We start from the raw sequence: 21,563 nt of genomic DNA, 5'->3' as shown, positions 1-21,563 counted from the left end.
TATAGTCACTTGTCCTTAGCTCCATTTGATTAGATGGTAAATCTAGTTGCGGAGCAATTATCTTTTCAAAATCGCATGTCGCTATGAGTTTGGTTAAAATTGTAAGTCTTAATTTGACGACGTCCCATTTTATTGTTGATCATGCATGTTTTTTTCCGTAACTCCGCTAGCATAGAAACATAAGACCCAAAACAACAGACCCTATACCTAGTTAGACTAGTATTTCTCAGCGTGGTGAATAGTTAAGCCCCCTTAGAGTCCGGAGGATGATGGGAACTCTATGTGAAAACGAAGGAAAAATGCTTGTTTTCTTCAGTCTAATGGATGGAATACGCGCGGCAGTTTCCCAACACGAAGTTCAGAATCGTTGTACGATTGTTCCACCGTATTGAGTATCCTAGTTAATTTGTTATCATGATGCTCTGATGCGAATGTAGTCGAAGCAATTGATGCCATCGTATCAGATGGTTTGGTAGACGTAGGTAGAATTGCCTTCGACATTTTCTCCAGATATCCTGAGGTTTTGTCCTTCAAGGGCTGCTCCGAATCCGATGTATCCAACGCACTCCCTTTCGGCCCTTCAGGCACAGTGGTTGGTATTGAAGCGTTTGTAGCCTCCTTCTTTGCCTCTTGCTCTTGCTCAATCACAGTCTTGGACCATTTATCTGTAAAGAAAGTAAAGGACAGAAAATTAGAACTGGAATAATAGCGAGTAAAGAGACTCTAGTTTGCGCAATAAGCAGAAAGACGGCCATGTTTTGCCCTGCTCAATTCGTCAAAAAAAAATAAAATAAAAAAAAGAGGCACCACGTTACCTGGGATAGCCAAAAAATATCGCTCCATTGCTTCTCTGAAGCGAGTCTTGTATTGTTGTGGAGGTAACACCGTAACACTATCTTTGGCTCCTCGTAATGTGGTCTTACCCTTGGACTCAATCTTCTTGTACCAGGTATATGCTCCAATAAAATCTATGCAAGTGAGTTAAAAAGAAGAAAAAGGCCACGTCATTTTTCGATTTCTCAAATGAACTTTTATGAGATATCTACTTTAGTTGCAATAACAATAAAGAGATAGAAAGCTTACCGACGATCCCAACAACCAATTCTTTCCGCTCATCATCTACTCCCACGAGAAGCGAATAATCCATAATATTGGCTCCAGCCAAGAATTCAGTGTCATTTAAAAGAGATTCTCGGATAATCTTCTTTGAGTGCGAGTAGAGCAATAGTAAGGTCTTGTATCTGCCCTCAATAAAATCACCATCCCAGAGCGTAGTCGAAGCATTATTTCCTGCATTTATCTTTGACCCTGCATGTCGGTCCTGTATCCCCTTCAGATCAAAAGTCTTGCATAAAGATAAAATAAAAAATAAAACAAAAAATTAGTGCTTTCGTTAAGCTCAAAGTATTTGAGTATTTTTTGTCATATTAAAGGTGATAATCATACCCTGGTGATTTTTTGGTTATAGAACAAATGCTCCATGACCAAGACATCAATCCTGAGAACTTGTCCTGAGTCGCGGCTCTTGATCTTCAGAGTATAGAACCCAAAAATCTTTGCCAGGACTGTAGGTGCATCATGCGGCTTTTCCATATACTCAAAATATTTTGGAGCAAATTTCAGCAGCTCATCTTTTTCTGCAATGTTCCAACTAGAGACCATTTGCTTAATCACAAATCGGTCGTCTAAGAGCCCCAAGTTACATATTACAGTGTAGAAGAAAAAGTTCAAGTCATTAGCAGGTGCCTCTTAGACTGGGGCGTGTTTTTTTTTTCTGTGAAGTATTCAGTGTATAGACCGGCTTACAGCAGAACTACAGCTTGCGAGTGCGAACGCATACCTTTTGTTTTGTAAAAACTACTTTTACTCTTGCCTCCGTTCGCACTCCAACTAGTGCATCTTGAGAGCGATTGAACATATGTTTGATGAATGCCACAGCGACGACGAAGTGTATCAAATTCAGCTGCATAATAAACAATGCATGAAAAAGACATTTTTCCGTGAGAGAACCCTACACGTATTATCAGATAGAATCATATCAGGTAAACTGTAATCTTCACTTCATGTTAACAAAATTTTAAACCTCAAATGTTGAAGCTCAATACTTACGGGCCTTGAGATGTGGACTTTTGGTTGTCGATTCCAGCTCCCGCTCGATAGCCAACGTCTCTTTTATAGTCTTTTCGGTAGGGTCTGTTTTGAGCGTGTCCCTCTCATTCTTTTCATCAGAGCCATTGTAGCCAGCAAACCCACTACCAAGCTTATCTGAAAGGGAATTAAGACTGAGCCCCTTCATGGTTCCACTCAGTCCTGATGTCAAAGTGCGGTAGCCGAGTGAACCCTTGAACTTGGAGCCTGGATTTGGCGTGGTGGGCTGGCTTTCAGAAGGTGAACCAAAAAACGAACTTGCAGTTGGTTTTTCTCCAGGGCTTGCCAATAACGAGCTCACAAGAGCTGGCGTCGAGCTCGGAAGCGCCATCATACTAAAAGGCCTGATTATAGTGGAGGTAGAGTCACCTTTTTTGTTATCTGCTAACCCTGCACCTAGCACTGATGTTGACGTTTTGTTGTGCCGACTACTACCAAAGTGCAGTCCAATCGTACTGCGTGGAGACATAGTGCCGCTTGGTATCAGGCTAGTGAAATCAACTTTAGGGACATGTAGGAATCTGACGCTGGTTTCATATCCGTCCACGACCAAGAATGAGTCTTCTTCACACTCATCGTCTTCATCATTCTCTTCGCCTTGGCTGTGAAGTATCTCCTTATTAATTGAGCCATTGGTGACGGAATTGCCAGTCGTGCTGGCTTCGCTCCCGTTACTACCCGTCTTTCTCCCAACAAGAGTCACACTTCCATCAGATCTCGAGGTTTTTAGTGGAGTACGCATAGGGATAGTCAGAGTACGAAAATGGTAATCTTTCTGGGGCGGCTGAGGCGCTTTCTCGTCTTCAGTATCAGCTGGGTTACATTCATGATTGATTATTGACGAAACCAGAGTCAGATAATCAGAAGAGCTGTAGTTATGATGGTGAATTGAAGGAAGAATGAAAGAACGAAAGAAAGAAAGAAGGGAATAGTTAGATATATATATACATTAAGACATATATAGAAGGCTTAGAGTAGATGCTGCCTAATCATTGACGTCTATTTATTATCTACCTTAGAGTACATCCAATGATAGAGCTTATCTCATCTTCCCGTACGATCACCGAAGAGCCTGGGAATGTGTGAAGAGTAGATTGTCTGCATCAAGGTGTTAGCCAAGCCTCAGTTATAATATAATTCTTGAGAGCATGTGTATTTAGTTTACGCTTGTATCCTTACATGTAATATTCTGGTAGTACCCAGTTAACCGACTCTTTTTCGAGGTTGGCTAATGATTCTGGATGGTGCTCTTTCTGCCATGCTTCCATTGATCGCATAGTTCTTTTGATACAATCCTTAAATCGATTACGAGTATCATTCAGCTGCGGGATGGAGATGTATTTTAGCTGGTTGTAAAGGTCAAATTCATCCTGCTTCCATTGGTCGCCAAACTCATCTAACGTTTTTAAGGCTACTTTCTTAACTGGATCGATCACTCCTGACGCGGCTGAATCCATTTTCTGAGCCGTATTTTTAGGACGCTTTGAGATTGATTTTGTCTCACCTAAGTGCTGCTCCATCATTACAATGATCTTCTTACAGGATTCATAAAAACGCAGGATCTCTAGCCGAGTCTGGTCTAATAGATTGGCTTGTTCTTTCTCTGTAAAATAGTCAATGCTGGTAAGAGACGTAGAAACAGTAGGAACAGTATTTATTCGCGGGGGGTGTCCCATCGAGAACGATGACGTAATTGAGTAGCCTCGCCTATCATCATCCATGTCGCCTGGTTCATAGCGAGGCATCGGTGGAAAATCTTCATGGACTTGTAGCCTCGATATGCGCATCTCAAACAAATCAATACTCTCGTGCTCAAAATTCACCACAAGTTGTCGATATAAGAAGCAACGCACGGTGGCATCCTTATTCACAATGTGTTCACAAAGGGGCCGAGGCCCTGGTTCAAAATGCCGAGCATAAAATAATAACTCTAGGTATTTCCCAAAAGAGTAAAGTCGTGAGGCACGTGAGAGCGCATTGGGTTTCGTCCTTGATTTACATATCTTGCATCGAGTCCAGACTGCCATTGTATTGTTGTCAGATAAAAATGGCTCGAAATCCCATGAATCGAAATCTGTAGCCTGCGTAGGCTCCTCTGCCTTGAAGTCTGTAGTTGATATAAGCTCCTTTGCTTTGGAACCTGTAGCTGGGCTGACATCCTTTAAGTCTGAATCCCTAGCTGAATCTACCGATAACTGTTCTACTGTAATGTTGACCCTAGCTTCGCCGTGAGTGTACGAAGAGATATGCTCAAGTCGTTTATGGCCACATGTTTTGTCGAGGCAGTTCGAATTGACTCGCTTGCAGATGTGTTCAATCATCTCACCCAGGCTCATATCTTCATATTCTCCTTCTTTGCGATAATATTCAACTGTAATCATATTTGGAGGATTACATGGTGCTGCGGCGGTTGCAGACCAGTAATAAGAGTATGAAAACGAAATTGATTGATGGTTGAAGATCCCTTGTAGTGAGTTAAGGTTGGTCATCAGATGTTCCAGCCCAGCCCGAGAGTCGATTGGGAGCCTAGTTCTCTTTGCGGAATCGCCTTTCTTCATGGAATGACGCATGATGGTCCCAGAGCGTGCATTAGATCGATTCATACGGTTACCGAAGCCAATTTTTTTCGCCACAAACTCCACATCCTCCCATGTATATGATTTTGTTTTGGAATTTGAGCCGACAGCTTCCTCGTCCCGTAGCCGGAGCAGAAGATGAGGCGGCGGAAATGATATGTCTGGCGAGACAGAAATGATTGCCTTTTCTAATTGTTGAATTATCTTTGCAAATTGGTAGCTTTGGAAATTCTGTATATCTTCTGTCATACCAAAATCTTCTGCGAGGCTGGTATCAGTACTGGTTTGGTCTAATCGACGTTGTTTAGGCTTCACATCTACGTCTAGGGCCAATTGTGTCGTCCCTCTCTTATATTTCGCTGGCAGTGTGCCCCGGGATAACCATCCAAAGAAGCCAGATCCCTTCGATGATCGTTTCAAAGAGCTGAAAGTGTTTTGCTGCGAAGAAAGTGAGGCTTTGCCAAACTTGGTATCTGTGTCGATGTTCAGGCTATGTTCCGGTCTCACAACGTCGTGATCACGCATCAAATAGGCCTCCAGCTGTAAAGAGCAAAGAGCAAAGACTAAAAGTTCTAAGATCCTTTCTACCTTTGACAAATCATCAGCGCTCGCTGAAAGTGTGATGGTGCCTCCTAGAGCAATTCGAGGCTGTCCTTCCATTGGCGCTATGTACCAAATGTTGGGATAAATAAGCCGATGGGGATTAATTGTATGAAAAATTCGTGCACAAATTATGGGGCAATTTATATTAACATACGTCTTCTTCGCTCTATGATCGACCGCTCCTCAAGCAAGATGGATTCTCCCTCGAACTTGCCAGGCGTAAAGATGCATTCCTGCGTGGTACTAATGTGTTTCTTGAGACAAATACTGTAAGAGAAGGTAGGCTTAGTACCGCCACTCTCTTTTTCATTTTCTTTGCCGTTTCCCTTTGACATATTCTTTTCTTTCTCATCATCCTTGTCTTTCACTGCCTTTTTATTGTTAGTATCTGTTGTTCTAGCGCGCTCCAATCTATTGTTTTCACATTGACTCCTATGAGCTGCTGCATGCGCTGCTTCAATCCGCACCCATGCATCCGATGCATTAGCAGCAATTTTTTGCATCACGTCCATAAAGAGCCGCAACCACAGTATCTCTGGCTCAAGACATGAGCTTGCAATGGATTGGCGAGCAATCGCGCGTAAGTGCTGAAAGGATCGTTGATCAAGAGAAACTACGTTGGGAGTATCTAGAGACTGAGTGATATTTCCTAATGGTGTCGCAGTGGGCGATGCAGATGTCGTTATGGGTGTTGCCGAAGTAGAATCCGGTGGAAGTTCAATAGGCGGTGTTGGTGTAGATGCTCTTGAAGGATCATTTGATTCAGTGGTTGCCACTTTGGAAGTTGAAAGTCCGGCAGAGAACATAAGTGAGGACAGGATGCTGGTGAAGGTGTCAACTGGGTGTGCTCGTGGCTCCTTTGTCGTTTTTAGCTGTGCCTGGATCTGCGGTTCTTGGGAAGACGTCGCCGGGTCAGCTGCGTCATTGACAGTAGGAGTAGGCATTGCTTCAGACTTGCGTTTGTGGTGGTGAGTCGTAGGCGAGAAAAGATGAGATCGCCGCTCTTTCTCTGTTATATTTGCTGGAATGGGAGGTAATGGCTTCAACGACATTATACAGTGAGAATTGCTTTTTAAGAGGAGTGATGGCGTTACTCGTTCCTTTGTAAGAAAGAGTTAAGTGAGTAATGCAACAAAGAATCGTTATTGTTATTCAGCACTTTAATGGCACTCGTTCTTGTTTATCGCTATCACTGTCGTTTATTGTTATCGGTATCACTGCCGCTATTGTTGTGGTTAGTTATAGTTGTAGCTGTGGTGTTTTAGTGATATAAAGAAATAAAGAAATAAAGAAATGAAAGAAAGCATTGGAAGGTACCAAAGTCCAAACAATTTGGTATTGCGAATGGCGAATGTGATGTACTCAAATGCGTTGAGTTTTAGTACCTGCTCCAAAAACATGACAAATGACCCCATGACACGACCCTGGAGAATCATGTCCATCCCTGTGCTCATTTCAATAGAATAGGGGAGCATGTCGCTGATATTTTGTTGTGTATCATGATGAATGACAACATGTTTGGTGTGTGTGCCTACACACCTTTGAGAAATTTTATTGCACTTTTTACCCCAATAAGGTTTTCAACGACACAATGTAGATCATTTCCTGTACGCAGCACTTTCTGTCTACACCACATTGTCAGTGTTCACTACAATGTCATTCTTTTGAATGTCTTTTTCATGGACGCTTTGTGAAAAACAATCTTGAACGATATAAGAAATGGCAATGTCTAAAAGAAAGGCAATAAAGTAAAATGCGAAAAGTAAGAGCCAATATTCATTTTTCGAGGCGATATTGCGTCAGTCTTTTTTTTGTAGAGTAAGCGTAAGACAGTTCTGTAGTCTAGTCCACTTTTTGATATGTTCCGAAGCATATGAATAATAGGAGAGAGAATCGACCTAAGACCACTGGAATCTGCGCGCGACACAAAACATTCTCCTAGGTTTTTGTTTTGTAATAGAGCTTGACAGAAATGACTGTAAGGAAGCTCTTAGAGACTGAGAAAACCCTTGCTATGACTGCTGTCCCTGCAAACCACATCGCTTTCCAAAGATTTATTGTACATGTATATATTTTATACGACCAAAATAACATTAGTATTTCTTTATCTCTGTTATAAGGTATTCTTTACAGTTTTTTTTTTTTTTTTTTTTTTTTAATAATAATAAACAGCCTAATGTTATTAAGCGCACCATGAGCATGAATCCTTTAGTGGGATAAGGATCAGAAACATGCTCACGAGGGCATGAGTTGAATTTCTTTCCATGAAGTCAACAAGGCATTAACAAATATCAGGATGTGGCATCTTTCACAGCACTCTTGAAAGAGAAAAACGGAAAGCGGAAGCTCTAGGAGCTGATAGATCGCATAATTCTGACGCCTTCTGTAGGAACATGATGAAGCTGTTTCAAGGAAATCAGTGATATTCGTAACCAATGGCTGTGCAGCATTGAGCAAGGCAAAGATATCAAATATTAGTAAAAACTTCTCACTTTGACCCTACTCGCGATGTTTGTTGTACACCACCTCTAGTCTTCATTTCTTCCCGATTCGTTGCTTGTGAGACACAACGTCCAGTACTCCTTGACTCACCTCATCTGGGGTCCTTGTCACGGCCTTTCCTAATACCTGTCCAATGGCACAGCTCATTCCATCTGGAAGCTGCATGAGCGCATTTATTAGTTGGCATATTTCTTAGTACTCAAGATGCCCAAAGGATCAAAGGATTGCAGTTTGTTGCCAGTGGCGTAGGATGCCACACAATCATCCAGCCTACGACCTCGGTAACATCCTTTTCGAAGCTTCTCTTACCACTGACAAACCGTACATTAGGACAGACCAAAACGTGTTCAATAGGCCGATTCCTTACACATTCCAGGCCGCAAACCGCCGTTCAAGCATATATGCCTTACCATAGGGGATCTACAATGACTTTCAGACTAGTACCATTGTTGATCCTAGCAAAACAGCACTTGGAAACATTAATTTTCTGTATTTCCAGAAAAATTTGTGACACTTGCACACCCATTTTTGCGAACTATATTCTGTAGATCTGCTGTCACAGTTTGCCTTTCCCTATGCGGAAGTCGCGTTATGCTTGCAAAGGAGTCCAATCGCCTCCATACGCCCATCATCTCGTAATTATTCTGTCTAGACAATTCAGCGTCTGCTTCCTCTCGCTCTATTCTTTTTCTTTCCTTCTCTTCAGCTCTCTCTACCTCTAGTTGTCGTAGCAAAGATGGTGAGAGGAAGCCTTCGCGAGGCTGTCCAAGATGATCATTGATATCAATCGTGTTTTGGACCTGCTCCTGTTGGGTACGTGGTGCAGTATTGTATTTGACACTGAATCCGTCGCGGACCCTCTCCGCAAGGTACATGTGCTTGCAAGGAATCCTTTGCTTTTCATGATCGAAGCTGTCAATGTTGCTGAAAACGCTGCACCAAAAAACATCCAAACTAGCTTTTTAGGCGCGCCTGTCGTGCGCATCTACACTCGTGAGCCTCCCAGTGGCAAAGGAATGGGTCTTTTCCATTTTAAAAGATTTATAGATAGAACCAAGGGCTTCTTGCCAAGCATTGCAAGCCGCGATAAAATCAAGGAAAGGCAGACATACCCTGGATCAATAGTATTATGGTCTATTGCTTCGCAACTGGCTACCGAATTGAAGAGCCACAATGTGAAGGGCTCACAAACACATTGCGAAAAGGTACAGTTCTTTCTCACACTGGTAGATATTAATACATCTAAGAAATAAATATCTTTGATATCGTAGATCCAATCCCTAAAGGATAAAGGTGCTTTAGCTGCTGACACGCCAAGTATCATTGACTACAAAATCCCGGTGATTGGAAAATTCATCCGTATGAGGAAAACTCTGGGGAATTCACGAAGGCTAGCTCCACTATCATCATTTGAGGGCTCCTTCATATGCTTGTCCGGCTTATCCTTATCCTCTGGGAAAGCGGGCACGCAAAGCTGAGCTCCAGAAATATGCCAGAGGTGGGTTTCCCAACACTGAGTCTGCCTCTCACTCAGAGTGACCTCGTGAGCTGGCTGTCTAAAAAAGAGCCTGGGTTCCTTATCAGCAAGCTAATTACCGACATTGGAGGCTTTAACGCAGAGCAGTGCTGAAGGCTTAACGAATTCAAAGCCAAGACTTACACAATGTCTCTATCAGAAATGAGAGACCATTTCCGAGGCATTTAGGGCGATAGCTTTGAGCCACATACATACACGAAGAATGGCTATGTCTTGCGAGGATCGATTCGAACCGATGGCTTCCTTCTTCAATTGCTGGCATTTAAGATGAACGAGCTGAATGCGGCGAAGTCCCGACGATTGCCTGAGAACAAATTACCTCCTCGAACCACCTCTGTGGTTGGTGGTACAGATTATTATTTGACCGAAATCAGGGACACAGTCAAGGCCAGTAATGATGTTAATGATGTTCACCGCTTTTGGGATGCCAACCAGAAAACATCAAGGGTTTGGGCCTTAACCTCGGGCAAGCGTATGTGGTTGGTGCCAGTGCTTTGTTACCAAATCATGGGAGCTCCAATGGCACAGCTATACAGCGCAAGTTCTATAATCTGGCTGTCGAGCGAAAGGCGGTGTATCAACCCATATTTAAGCATCGAAACTGGATGGAAAGGAGGAAAGCAGCGGTGATTGATGGTTCTACAAAACCCATCAGCGATATTGAGAGCAGTCTACTGCCTCTCCGTGGCAATGGAGCAAGCATCAAAGAGCACATCATCAAGCTTACAGAAGTGGAAATGCAGCTCAATTCCTTCTATAAGAAAAGAGCCATCAAAGGGCGTCGAACGCGAAGAGGGCGCGAGATGAAGAATATGTTCAAGTCGCCAATCGTTTGCTCAAGATGGCGGGTGGTTCAGTTGAGGCGAAAAGAAAAGATACCGATAAGGTTGTGATTGCTGTGAATCTGGGAAAGTTTTATTCCAATGCCAGACTCCCTTCCTTATGTGAGTCGTTCCAATCTTCATTCAAATAGTAAGTTTTTTTTTTTACTCGATAGTAATATATCTACACTTCCTCTAGGCCAGGTCACTTGAATACACTTTTGCCAGTATGAATGAATATTATACTTCTAAGAAGTGCTCGAGTTGCGAAGCATCTGTAGGGCGAGTTGACATCCGCCGACTCTATTGTTCCAAGTGCAAGACATTTATGCATAGAGATGTGATGGCTAGTCATAACATAGCCAACGTCGTCCGCGGTCATCTAATACACCAACAGCAGCCCCTCTACTTTCAGCCGATAGGTGAGGATGAAGCATATCCATGGACGAAAGACAATTGCTCAGCGCGCGCCAAACGTCAGGCACCATTCGAGGCTGAGGAAACTGCAAGTAGCAAATCAGCAATCTTTCACGGTCACATCAATGACGTATTTTGAGACGATTTTGTACTGTACTCAGTCGAATGTGGTTTATGGTGACCTATTACATCTAATTGATGCTCATTGCGAAGACAACTCAAGACATAGAAGCAAAGAGGATACAAAGGAAGCATCAAGATATATTAAAGACGAGACGAATCGCAAAACAAAAGAAATCAGGGACATCACGGATCCATTGACAGATCGAAGTACAGCTCAATCTGCACATCGATTGTCCAGAGGGTCATGGCTATGGCAGCACAGGACCTGCAGTTCGCGCTTTATGCACATTTAAATGAAGCGTCACTCGCTTCATCCCCAGAAGAAATTAATAAGCATCTAGAAGCTTTTACGCGCGATTGGAAGAAGGAGCCTTCCTTGGAGCAGTTTGGCGCCGCTTTAGGGCTATTGCGGGATTCGAAGAGATCGCCAAATGCTGAAGCTGTATCACTATGGTGGCTGGATTATATACAAGACATATGTATTAGCGACCATATAGGAAAGTATTCCTCGGAACTTCACGATGGTAATGAACCTCTACACGACTATAGCGCCCGATGGCCCAGGTATCAAACACAGCAGGGACGTTTTTGCTTCAAATATCTTGTCATTTTTTAACTCACATTCCATAAGCGCTGTATTGTCCCTGCTATGGTCAACTCAATAGCGTTGCTGAAGGCAGCTGGGGAAATTAAAGAGCTTGCAGTTGGTGCATCGGGGCCGATTGTGAAGCGTGCCTTGCAAGTTTGTTCCACGATCTATCCATTTGTTTTTCTAATCTGGTAAGATTGGTCAGTTAATCCTGACGCTTATTATGCTGTATACTAGTTGGAAGGAAAAAAAATTCTGAGATCTTGTTCCTTGTAGCTGCCAAGATTCTGCAGCATATATGAGTCTTTGGAATGAGTATGGCATTGGGATCAAGCTTTCAATATTAGGTCGGTCTGGCGATACCAGCGATGGTTATATGATCTCGCGTTGCAAATTCATACAAACTATCATTCAGACACAGTCTTATAGTCAACCAAACTCAACACCGCAAGACACTGAAGTATGAAGCATTCAACATGACAACCACTCTCATGAAACAAAATAAAACACATCATGGATTCGCTTGCTGACATGCGAAATATATGCATCTGCGGGACGCTTATACTGGATTTATTATTTAGACATACGCATTGAACAAGATCCCTCCGAATCATCCGTTCCTGAATGCTGAAATGCTTGCGAATGAGTCTGACGGTCTTCTTCAACACTTGCTCTCTATCATTCGGTCGCCTACAGTGTACGTTGATATACAGGGAGTATTTTTCTTTATCGTTTTCCCCAAGGCTGAGTCATTAGAATGAGCTATAGGGATAGTCACTATGCTGATATGCCGCTGTTTTGCTTGATACGCAGTAGTTCTTCCACAGTCGTCACCGCTGTCATAAACCAGACCAGTGCCTTGCAGCGAGCGCGGCCTCAATTTATACCGCTCGTTCTTGGAACATGGATGTCTTTCATAAAACCTTCACTTCCATCACATTTTTCGCCACTACAAGCTAGGTTTACCGAGAAAGCCATTAGGATACAACTGCTAGCTCTCACAAAGTAAGGGACTTAAGTTGGAGAGCGGGTGCGATAGATGCTCATACATGTTGGTTACTGCAATGCTTATGAAGTCGCTATACTCCTATTAAACCTCAATAGAATGCAGTTACAGCCGTCTCAGTTGCAGATCGTGGTAGAGGCATTATCGGGGTATGGAATCAGATATAATGGCGGTACATTGAGTCGTCAGCAACAACAGCAGCTTCTTCATGTAGATAAAGACAGTGGAGATGATTCCAAGAGATCTGGAAAACGTTCACGATCATCAAACCAAGAATCTGATGACATTGATATGAAGCGATTGAAGTCTGAACAAGATATAGGAGCGAACACTCCACCATCGGTAACTTCGGGCGCTCCTCCGCCACCTCTGCCGGGCTCTACATCAGATAGCGCTCAGCCACCTGGCATCCCGCCAGGGTTCGGGCAGACATTACTAGGTCAGATCAATATTACTCAGCTTCCGCTACATCATGTCGTAGATATTATTTTCGAGTCCCTCGCCGCAAATAATGTGCCCCACCTCTTCCACTCGTTTTTGGTAAGGCCGTCTTGTGTGCTAACTGAAATTACTTCAATAGGAGATACAGAATTGAAAGTATTCTGCTCCGAACGACACTAACATGTATATTTGCAATAAGTCTACATTACATCTTTTAAGGTTGAAAGAAGGGCCTCTTCCTATGCCACCTCCAGGGGTTGGCCCACCGCCACCGGGGTTCGTGCCGCCACCACTACCACCAGAGATGATGCCGTCTCTTCCTAGTGGCATGCTACCACTCCCACAGCCACATATGCTTCCGCCTCATCTCGCCGGCGCGCCAGGGGCACAGCCTCCTGCTCCTCCTGTAGTAGAGTCAAAAGCAGAGATCAAGCCAGAAATCAAAAAAGAAGCCAATTTTTCCAAGCTTCAGCTTCCACGGATCCCTGACAATGTCCAGGTTAATATCACAGTGTTGCCTCCTAATCACACGCCGACACAACTTCCGAGACGACCAATGGTAGTTAAATCGGACACGACAACGAATGTTCCTCGTAAAGATACGCCGTCTGAAAAGAATGTCAAAGCTGAGCCAAAAAAAGAATCAGACGAGGTTCAGCGACTGAAACAGGAAACATTCCAAGTGAGGCCTTTTGAGCCTTCCGCTGAGATTCCTGGTAAACATGCTTCACTCGTCCCTGCAAGGAAGCTTTTGGAGCAGACATTTGAGCGCATCCTTGGTTCTGAACATGTGGTGTCGGTACCAGGGGTATCTGGCAGGAAGATGCTAGAGGCTGCTGCCTCTCATCAGGCTGGCCAAAGACCCAAGAGAGATGAAAGTGGTGCAGTAGTACCATTTGGACATGGTGATGCAGCAGGTTATCCAGCCAAAGTGGTGACCAAGGCGGATTGGATGTCTATTGTGTCTAGGCTTTTGACTAGAGCATTTACAAGGGAATCAGGAGCAAGTGAAGGCACTGCAAGTGCTGTTGATAAAGGAGTTAAGGAGAGAATGGTTGATTATATTTGTAAGGATTTCAAGCAACGCAGGGAACTTGCATTGACGTGGCTACATGAGGAGTGGTACTATGATGGGATTTGTCAGCGTGAGGCTGCAGATATGGATGACCGAGAACCTCAATATCTTTGGTGTCTATATAAAATTTTGGATGGTATCACTTCTGGATCGACACAGCTGGATCTCAGAGACCGAGGACTGACTCGGTTCTTACTAGAAGTACCCGAGTTACCGGATGGTGCTGTTGATATCATTCAAAAATATTGTGATGATCCTGCTAGAGCGCAACTTGGTATGGCCTGTTTACGAGATGTTGTGAACCTGCGACCGCCGAGTCGGGCTCGAGCATTAGAAATCCTCCTTAGCTACACAACCCACCCTGAAAAGGCACAGCGGTCCATGGCGATCGTCACTGCCAAGAAGTGGTACTTGGAACACCCCACTGTCGGCGTGAAAGTCGAGGAATACGCACTAGCTCAGCTGGAAACGCTTAAAGATTATCCTGTACCCAAGCGTGATGCTGTCATACCAGTGCCGAATGAGGATTCGAATAAGAAAGGCGATGTCGATACACCTATGACAGAAGCGGGCCCTCGAATCAAAACTGAAGTCGCGGATGAATCGATGGTGGTCAATAATAATGATAATAATAGTAGTAATAATAGGGCAAAATCAGCCTCATTGGAACCACCATCTGGATCAACACCATCATCTACATCCAAATCGCTCTCGACACTAGCCATAGATAAGGCATTTTTGCAGGCTGAAGAGGACATTGGAAACTTATTAGAGTTGTATTTATCACTTTGTGCGAAGAACCACGCCCTCCTTGAAGTTCTCTTCAGGAACTACATCTCTTATGATCCATTTGTACAGCGTGTGATCCGGCAAAAGATCCAGCCACTTATAAAGTCGATTAAATCAGACTCGACCAAGCTTCTCGCGCTCATCCGGGATTTCCCAATGGGTGCAGAAATGTTGGTGCTAAGAATCATTGTTATTCTGACAGATGGAGGTATACTTTTTTTGATTATTGTTTATATACATCCCTCAGCTAACATCTCGTCTCTTGTAATTAAAAACTTTTTGCTTCAATTCCGGTATATCTGTTATTAATTATTTTTCTCTTTCATAGTTCAACCTTCACCCGGCTTAGTGAGTGCTGTACAAGATGCAGTGATCAAGCACGATCTCAATGCTCGTTTCTTGATCCCAATTATCGGTGGGCTAGATAGAGAGGCTGTTTTCAATTGTCTACCGCGAATTGTTGGTCTCTTGAAAGGCACAGAACGCGAGCGTAGGACTGTGACAGATGTATTCCTCAAACTCTTGACAGGAAGTGGAAGAAGTGGAGGTCCTGGACAAACAACATCTAGTGCTCTCTCAACTGGGTCTGATAGAAGAACCAGCAACGTTTCGGCTATAGCAACAACAACATCGTCCTCATCATTACAGTCGTCTTCATCTGCTTCTCGTGGCCCTATCATGTCACCATCAGAGCTATTGATTGAACTCCATGCTATTGAAGATACCGTTGGCTGGAAAGCAGCCTGCGAAGGTAAAAAAGAGCGCCAGTAATCTTTGTTCTATACATGCCATCTACATACGTTTCCCTTTCGATATCCGAATCCTGAACTGAACTATTTATTATTCCTATGCCTTTTTTTTTTTTTTTTTTTTTTTTTTTTCCTTTTAGCTATGGATATTTGTTTTAACCATCCAGAAATTTATAAGTCCGAGATCATTGCTGTAGTCTTACAGCAGCTTCTGGAGCAGCCCACAATACCTTCACTCTTTATGAGGACTGTGATACAGGCAATCACACTGTATAAAAACTTAGTAGGGTTTGTTAACAGCATGATCTTGGCCAAACTCATCCCTAAAAAAGTATGGTCAAGAAAGGTGTTGTGGAAGGGATTTGTTCGTTGTGCGAAGATGACTCAGCCCAGTAGTAGTAGTGTCCTGGCCAGTTTACCGAAACCTCAATTGAAGGAGGTCCTAGCTATGGAACCATCCTTGAAGGAGCCCGTTGAGGCGTTCATTAAGGCCAAATCTTCAGGAAGAAGAGTGGGTGGAGGCGCCGCGAAACAAGTGTCGGTGCTTTCAGTGCCTAGCAGCGACGTAGTGCCTAATACCATCCCTACTTCAACTCCAGCTCCTACTCTTGCTATTAATCCTGCTTCTTCGCCTGCTGCTGTATCTACCTCGTCAGCAGCAACAGCAACTATAGCAGCGTCAATTCAACCAGATATAGCGATAGAGAATGAAGTCAAAAAGGAATATCCGTCAGAAATGGACACTACAGTCTCATCTACTCCGATGGACATATAACCGAATAAATATTATTATTTTGTCCGATTAAAATGTCTAGCTCATCTAGTAATCTAATCCACTTCGATTGCTTATGAATTTTTTGGATAAAAATATCAAAATTGTATTCCACTGTTTGTCGGGTCGGAAATGTCCAAAAGTACAGGGTTGTACATCATCGACGTGTTTACAAGGGAAATTTGTCAGTTGAATATGCCATGAAAACTTCCTTTTTTTTTTTTATTATTCTCACTATATTTTACAAAAGATCCGCGTAGCATCGACTGTTCTTTTTCTGCCTTGTCTCATTTTATGCTTTCTTGTTGATCGAATCCAAAGATGCAACTGTTCGTCCCAATTCATTGCCAGGTGTCAGGTAAGAAATATCATCCCAAGGGTGTCTATACAATCCTTGCTTCAATCGCTTCTGATCCAGATAATGTCCAATGAATCCAATGGATCGTCCCAACACAAACAAACCGTTCAATGTTCCAATCTTGATATACTCCTCAGCCTCCTCTCTCGTGAATGCTCCAGAATGTCTCAACAGATCTACAAACAAGATTCCAATTGCTCCATCCACATTCAAGATCAGGTTATCCTTCTTGGACGTTGTAATGTTCTCGACCTGCAGTGCATAGTCCAAGATTGGTGTGGCGGGGAAATGTGTCTTTGCATATGACTTTATAATTTCCACTCGCAAATCGGGGTTGGTCTTTGACTTGATCTTGTGGCCAATACCCAGGATAAGTTTGTTTTGTTTACGCATCAAGCTCACAAATTCTCGTGGTGTTAAAGACTTGTCATAGGCAGACGAGAACTGCTCTGCAGCTCCATCCAATGCTCCTCCGAATCGATCTCCAATCGTCAAGAGACCTGCACAGAGTGAAGATACTAAATCTTTACCAGCACGAGCTGTGACGATGGTGTTGTGGGCTCCAGAAACCGCAGGTCCATGGTCTGCTGTCAGCATCAATACCATCTCGATAAACTTGCATGCATAATCTGGTAACCGACGCTTGAACCACAGCAATGACAGGACACCTCCGATACCGATATCATCCTTGAAGACATCAGAGATACGCATGCCGGCGTACAACAGCTCCTGACCACGATCATCGCAGATAGTCGAAACAAAGGATGCTGGCTTTCGGACCAGACCTAGCTCTTGAGCCCAAGAATAGTCGATCGGGATCTTGGGTGTCTCAGGCTCGGGCTTCAGTTGAATTGTGCCTTGCTTGACCAAGTTCTGGAACGTCTGGCTGAGGACCAACGGCAGCTTCTCAAATGTCTCTGGCACGACTACGCCAGCTGCTCGGAGAGCCTTATTCTTCGCATCTGCAGTCTCAAGATCTGATTGGGCCAATGCTCCAGCATGACCGAATTGGACTTCAGTTGCAAACATCTTTGCACATGTGCCGATACACCAAGCGATTACAGGCTTACGAATTTGTCCATTCTTGATGGCTTCACAGACTCTATACTCTTCCACTCCTCCAACCTCTCCCAAGAGTACAAGCATTTTGCAGTTAGGGTCTTGTTCATAGCGCAACAAATGATCAATAAAAGTCGAGCCCGGGTACCGATCACCTCCAATGGCCACTCCTTCATAGACACCATCTGTCGTGCGTGAGATAATGTTGTTCAACTCATTGGACATGCCTCCAGATTTCGATACATAGGCCACAGATCCTGCACGGTACAATTTAGATGATACAATATTATCCATCATGCCTCCTGTGTTTCCAATCTTGAAACATCCAGGCTTGATACCACCCACGGTCGCAGGCCCAATCACCAGCACATTTTTTCCCTTGGCCTCCCAAAGGATCTGACGAGCTCGACGCTCTGGAACTCCCTCAGCAATGATTGCGATTGTTTTTATCTGATTCGAGTACTTGAGAATATCCAACGTGGACTGGTACACTGAACGGCATGAGGCAAAATTGACGACTGTGTCCACTTCAGGGAACTTGGTAGTGGCCTCCTCCAGAGTCGTGAACACAGGTAGGAGAGTCTCTTTTGTACCCCAATAGAATTTTTGAACATGAGCACCTCCAAAGGGGTAAATCATCGCCGCCACTGAGGGAACTTCACGTTTGCAGATGAAATCAAAGTCGAGCATTCCTTGGACTGCACGAGGTTGCATGCCATAGATAAACGAACGAGTATGAGCTGTGAAGGGAACATTGTTATCATGGCCTCCCGCCGCTTTGGTCTTTGCTTCCGCATCTGAGAAAAAAGTCATTCTGTCTTGAGTAGTGGGTGGTGGTGTAGGTGCACGAGATGGAGGGTTAGTGGGAGCAGGGGTACTGATGCTGCTGTTGGATCCCAAGAGTTGATCCTGCAAGAGATTGCCCGAGGAAGCGCCGTTGCCGTTGATATGGGCGCCATTAGCTGTAGCCAAGTTGTCAGAGGACTTGCCCGTCAAAGCCAAGGGCACGACCTCGGTGATGTGAGTCTCAGGTCCAAAGACCTGAATCTCTACGCCCAAAGATTCACCCAACTGACGCATGGAACGCAGACCTTCCTGATAGTTGGGTCCACCACGGCGGACAAAGATTCGGACCTTGTGAGCGATCAATGATTGTTTGAACTCTGTTAAAGCGCGGACAATGCCCTTGAAAGTTGAGGCTACATTTGTGAAATTGGCAATGCCTCCTCCGATGATCAACACTTTACCCTCAGGATGGGGTGTGGGGGAGCGAGTCATAAGGTCCAAGATTGTTTTGGCATACTCGTAGGTCTGAGTTTCAGTAGGCGCGCCTGAGTACTCTCCATAGTTAGCTAACTCATGTGCCTGGCCAAGAGCAGCAATTGCATCACTAAAAATGGTGTACATGAGAAAGGAGAAGAGTGCTTAGTTTGCTTGACGATATCTATGGATGTAGAGCATTACGTATTTGGTACTGCTTTTATATGTATATTTTATATACCTGTAGACGACAGAGGCACCACCACCAGCAACCATAGTCCAGATACGTCCATCCTTGTTTAAGATTGTCAGTTTGAGAGAAGCGCCAGTCTTGGAATCCAGCTCCTGAACATATGCCTCTTCTTTAGTCAACTCACGACCAAAAGGAGCTGGGAATTCCATACCTGGACCAGCATCTGCGCCGATTGTTGTAGATGGTGCAACACCAGCAATACCAATATTTTGAGGTGCTCTAGCAATAGCCCATTTGGGGCCAGCCTCAAACTCTGCAGTCTGATCTAACTTGGCAGCAAGGTCAAGATAGTAAACACGGGCAGGCTCTTCTTCTGTAGGATCCAAGACCACAAGGGGGTTGATTTCGAGGTATGTGAAATGAAGATCAATGTAGACGGCATAAAGGCGGGTGATAAAGTCTACGAGAACATCATGCTTGACTTCAGGGACATGGGCCAGTAATGTAGAGCGGATAGCCTCAGCCGTTGGGAATGTATCTTGGACTTTGACTTGAAGCTTTAAAGCTTTGGCATCCACGTCTCCGACTTCGATTCCACCCTCGTGGGTAAAGAGAATATTGTCTCCTTCACGATCCGAATTAATGCAGATATAGTACTCGGTGTTGGAGGGATGAGGGATGAATGGTTCAATCAAGAATGTCTTGAGCACTCCGGCTACTGAATCAACCTATGACCAGACAAAAACATTGTACGAGGAAAAAAAACAAATGGATCAGTCTTTCATGTAAGTTTTTTTTTTTTTTTTTTTTTTTTTTTTTTGCCCGCAGCTCAGCATTTCATTTTCAAGTCCCGTAATCACCCTTGCTTGCACCCTTATTTTTTTTTTTTTTTTTTTTTTTTTTTTGGCTTTAATTTACTACGCCAGATGTACATGTACATTTTATTGCGTCTTCCTTGAGAGATCTCCAAAAGAACATTTAAAGAATGCATAAATAGTTGCTCTTTGACAAATAAGCCAAATAATCAAACGAACATAGAAAAGTCCAGATGGTTCTTTTTCTTCCGTCTCAACCAAAGTGTTCAACTTCGCCCACGCAAAATCCCGATACTTTCCTCTCATTGGTCAATTTTTTTTTTTTTTTGAGACTTGCATTCTTCAGATTACATTTTTTTTCTTGTCTTCTTTTTACTTACAAGGACTTCTTTGCCAGCATGCTTTTCGATCCAGGCGCGAGCCTCAGGCCAATCAGCATTCAACAACAACAATCCACTCTTGCCACGACGCTTGATCAATTGATCAGGCTTGGCTACCAATTTGTGGGTCAACAGCCAAGGATGTGAGACCTCTAGTTGATCCAATACAGAACGAACATGTTGTTCAAACTGGGCATTATCCTTCTGTAAGAGAGCAGTATCGATGGAAATATGGGCCAAACGCGTCGAGGGTTGGATAAACTTGGTTTTGGATGCTCCTGTAGCATCAGTTCCAGTGACTTCGATCGCCGGGATGGGTGCACGGAGGAGCCAGTGGGCCAAAAGGAGCTTTCCATCGTATTCACGAACGGCTTTAGCAGACATGATTGTAAAATTTTTTTAATAGAATAAAAATAAAAGTAAAAAAAAATATAATGTAAGTGGTAAAGGGTGGATATATTACTACAAATGACTAGGAAAAAGAAATAATGATTTAGATGTGAGAAATGCAAGTGTATGTATGACTTTTTTGATGAGAGGGAGAGGATGAGTGATTTGTGAAGAAGAAAAAGAAGAAGAGGAAGAAGAAGAAAAAGAAACAAAAAAAAAAAGAGAGGAGGTGTTTTATTGATAGACAGTGAAAGATAGTGGGTGGTGGGTAAAGCACTAGAGATAGACAACCCTATTGCTTGGGGCGATCTAAAAAAAAAAAAAGTGGACTGATGTAGTTTTTATTTTTTATTTTTTTTTCTATCCACGGGGACAAGGAACAATTGAAAAAAAAAAAAAAGGAAAAAAAGAAAAAAGCCTTGGCGAACAGTAGATAGAGATAGAGAGAACAGCAATGATATTCGCAATGCGCAATGGCCAACGGAGAATGATTGCTGGGGTTGATTCTAACTCTCATCTAGGTATATATATGCAATTACAATAAGATAGTATATAAGATAGTAACAATAACACGTATATATTGTTCTATATTATTCATTTCATTTTAATGAACGGAGACGGGGAAAATAAAAAAAAGATGGGTCAACACTAAAGTGATCGCAATAAGGTTGTTTCCCCCCTCAAAATGTATCCGTGGTTCTTTATGAAAAAAAAAAAAGTTGCCCCAGTACATAAATCTGTATAACATGGCATGTGTGACAATGGACGCAAAAAAAAACATATAAATATATATATTATACATACATAGCATGCTTATTACAAGATTAGCATTTATACAAATGTATACATTCACATTTACAGTTGATGTGTCATTTGTACATGTGTACCAATTAACCCATCAGAAAGACCCGTCTCTTTATCACCCAGAGACATGTTCATACAGCTCTATCTATGTTTATA

The 21,563-nt window shown here is 43.3% G+C and overlaps 5 protein-coding genes across 5 annotated transcripts; 1 reads left to right on the top strand and 4 right to left on the bottom strand.

Annotated features, from left to right (window-relative positions):
- Positions 1–121: 121 nt before the first annotated feature.
- Positions 122–6,832, bottom strand: BCR41DRAFT_331842 (hypothetical protein). The gene is made up of 9 exons (XM_022021818.1): positions 5,482–6,832; positions 3,328–5,389; positions 3,163–3,246; positions 2,110–3,017; positions 1,841–2,011; positions 1,447–1,685; positions 1,084–1,345; positions 816–968; positions 122–665 (listed from the first exon to the last, which is right to left on the bottom strand). The coding sequence occupies exons 1-9, from the start codon at positions 6,377–6,379 to the stop codon at positions 313–315; spliced, it is 5,130 nt and encodes a 1,709-aa protein (XP_021884920.1). The 5' UTR covers positions 6,380–6,832; the 3' UTR covers positions 122–312.
- Positions 6,833–8,028: 1,196 nt separating this feature from the next.
- Positions 8,029–8,704, bottom strand: BCR41DRAFT_392528 (hypothetical protein; the record flags this gene model as incomplete). The annotated part of the gene is made up of 3 exons (XM_022028463.1): positions 8,029–8,140; positions 8,240–8,316; positions 8,546–8,704. 3 exons carry the CDS (start codon positions 8,702–8,704, stop codon positions 8,029–8,031), a joined length of 348 nt encoding a protein of 115 aa, XP_021884919.1.
- A 1,642-nt stretch (positions 8,705–10,346) lies between these two features.
- On the bottom strand, positions 10,347–10,624 carry BCR41DRAFT_346475 (hypothetical protein). The gene has a single exon (XM_022022896.1). The coding sequence runs from the start codon at positions 10,567–10,569 to the stop codon at positions 10,393–10,395; it is 177 nt and encodes a 58-aa protein (XP_021884918.1). The 5' UTR covers positions 10,570–10,624; the 3' UTR covers positions 10,347–10,392.
- Positions 10,625–10,799: 175 nt separating this feature from the next.
- On the top strand, positions 10,800–16,176 carry BCR41DRAFT_383694 (Symplekin tight junction protein C terminal-domain-containing protein). The gene is made up of 9 exons (XM_022027490.1): positions 10,800–11,251; positions 11,393–11,507; positions 11,593–11,776; positions 11,898–12,013; positions 12,133–12,321; positions 12,421–12,862; positions 12,963–14,835; positions 14,956–15,378; positions 15,517–16,176. The coding sequence occupies exons 1-9, from the start codon at positions 10,972–10,974 to the stop codon at positions 16,149–16,151; spliced, it is 4,257 nt and encodes a 1,418-aa protein (XP_021884917.1). The 5' UTR covers positions 10,800–10,971; the 3' UTR covers positions 16,152–16,176.
- A 163-nt stretch (positions 16,177–16,339) lies between these two features.
- On the bottom strand, positions 16,340–20,765 carry BCR41DRAFT_331839 (putative ATP-citrate synthase subunit 1 (ATP-citrate (pro-S-)-lyase 1)). The gene is made up of 3 exons (XM_022021817.1): positions 20,214–20,765; positions 19,067–19,746; positions 16,340–18,955 (listed from the first exon to the last, which is right to left on the bottom strand). Exons 1-3 carry the CDS (start codon positions 20,595–20,597, stop codon positions 16,441–16,443), a joined length of 3,579 nt encoding a protein of 1,192 aa, XP_021884916.1. The 5' UTR covers positions 20,598–20,765; the 3' UTR covers positions 16,340–16,440.
- Positions 20,766–21,563: the final 798 nt, after the last annotated feature.

This window comes from Lobosporangium transversale (assembly GCF_002105155.1).
Source record: "Lobosporangium transversale strain NRRL 3116 chromosome Unknown BCR41scaffold_4, whole genome shotgun sequence".
NCBI lineage: Eukaryota > Fungi > Mortierellomycota > Mortierellomycetes > Mortierellales > Mortierellaceae > Lobosporangium > Lobosporangium transversale.
Note: the sequence above shows the minus strand (reverse complement) of the source record. Positions and strands in the feature narration are given on the sequence as shown.

Excerpts from the sequence above, each read along its gene's own strand:
- BCR41DRAFT_331842 (XM_022021818.1), bottom strand. The coding sequence starts at position 6,379 with ATGTCGTTGAAGCCATTACCTCCCATTCCAGCAAATATAACAGAGAAA. Across the intron at positions 3,247-3,327 it reads GTACTACCAGAATATTACAT|ACAATCTACTCTTCACACAT; the intron begins GTAAGGATACAA and ends ACCTTGATGCAG. Across the intron at positions 666-815 it reads ATATTTTTTGGCTATCCCAG|ATAAATGGTCCAAGACTGTG; the intron begins GTAACGTGGTGC and ends CTTTCTTTACAG.
- BCR41DRAFT_346475 (XM_022022896.1), bottom strand. The coding sequence starts at position 10,569 with ATGACCGCGGACGACGTTGGCTATGTTATGACTAGCCATCACATCTCT.
- BCR41DRAFT_383694 (XM_022027490.1), top strand. The coding sequence starts at position 10,972 with ATGGCTATGGCAGCACAGGACCTGCAGTTCGCGCTTTATGCACATTTA. Across the intron at positions 12,014-12,132 it reads ATCATTCGGTCGCCTACAGT|TTCTTCCACAGTCGTCACCG; the intron begins GTACGTTGATAT and ends GATACGCAGTAG. Across the intron at positions 14,836-14,955 it reads TGTTATTCTGACAGATGGAG|TTCAACCTTCACCCGGCTTA; the intron begins GTATACTTTTTT and ends TCTCTTTCATAG.
- BCR41DRAFT_331839 (XM_022021817.1), bottom strand. The coding sequence starts at position 20,597 with ATGTCTGCTAAAGCCGTTCGTGAATACGATGGAAAGCTCCTTTTGGCC. Across the intron at positions 19,747-20,213 it reads ATGCTGGCAAAGAAGTCCTT|GTTGATTCAGTAGCCGGAGT; the intron begins GTAAGTAAAAAG and ends GTCTGGTCATAG. Across the intron at positions 18,956-19,066 it reads GGTGCCTCTGTCGTCTACAG|TGATGCAATTGCTGCTCTTG; the intron begins GTATATAAAATA and ends CACCATTTTTAG.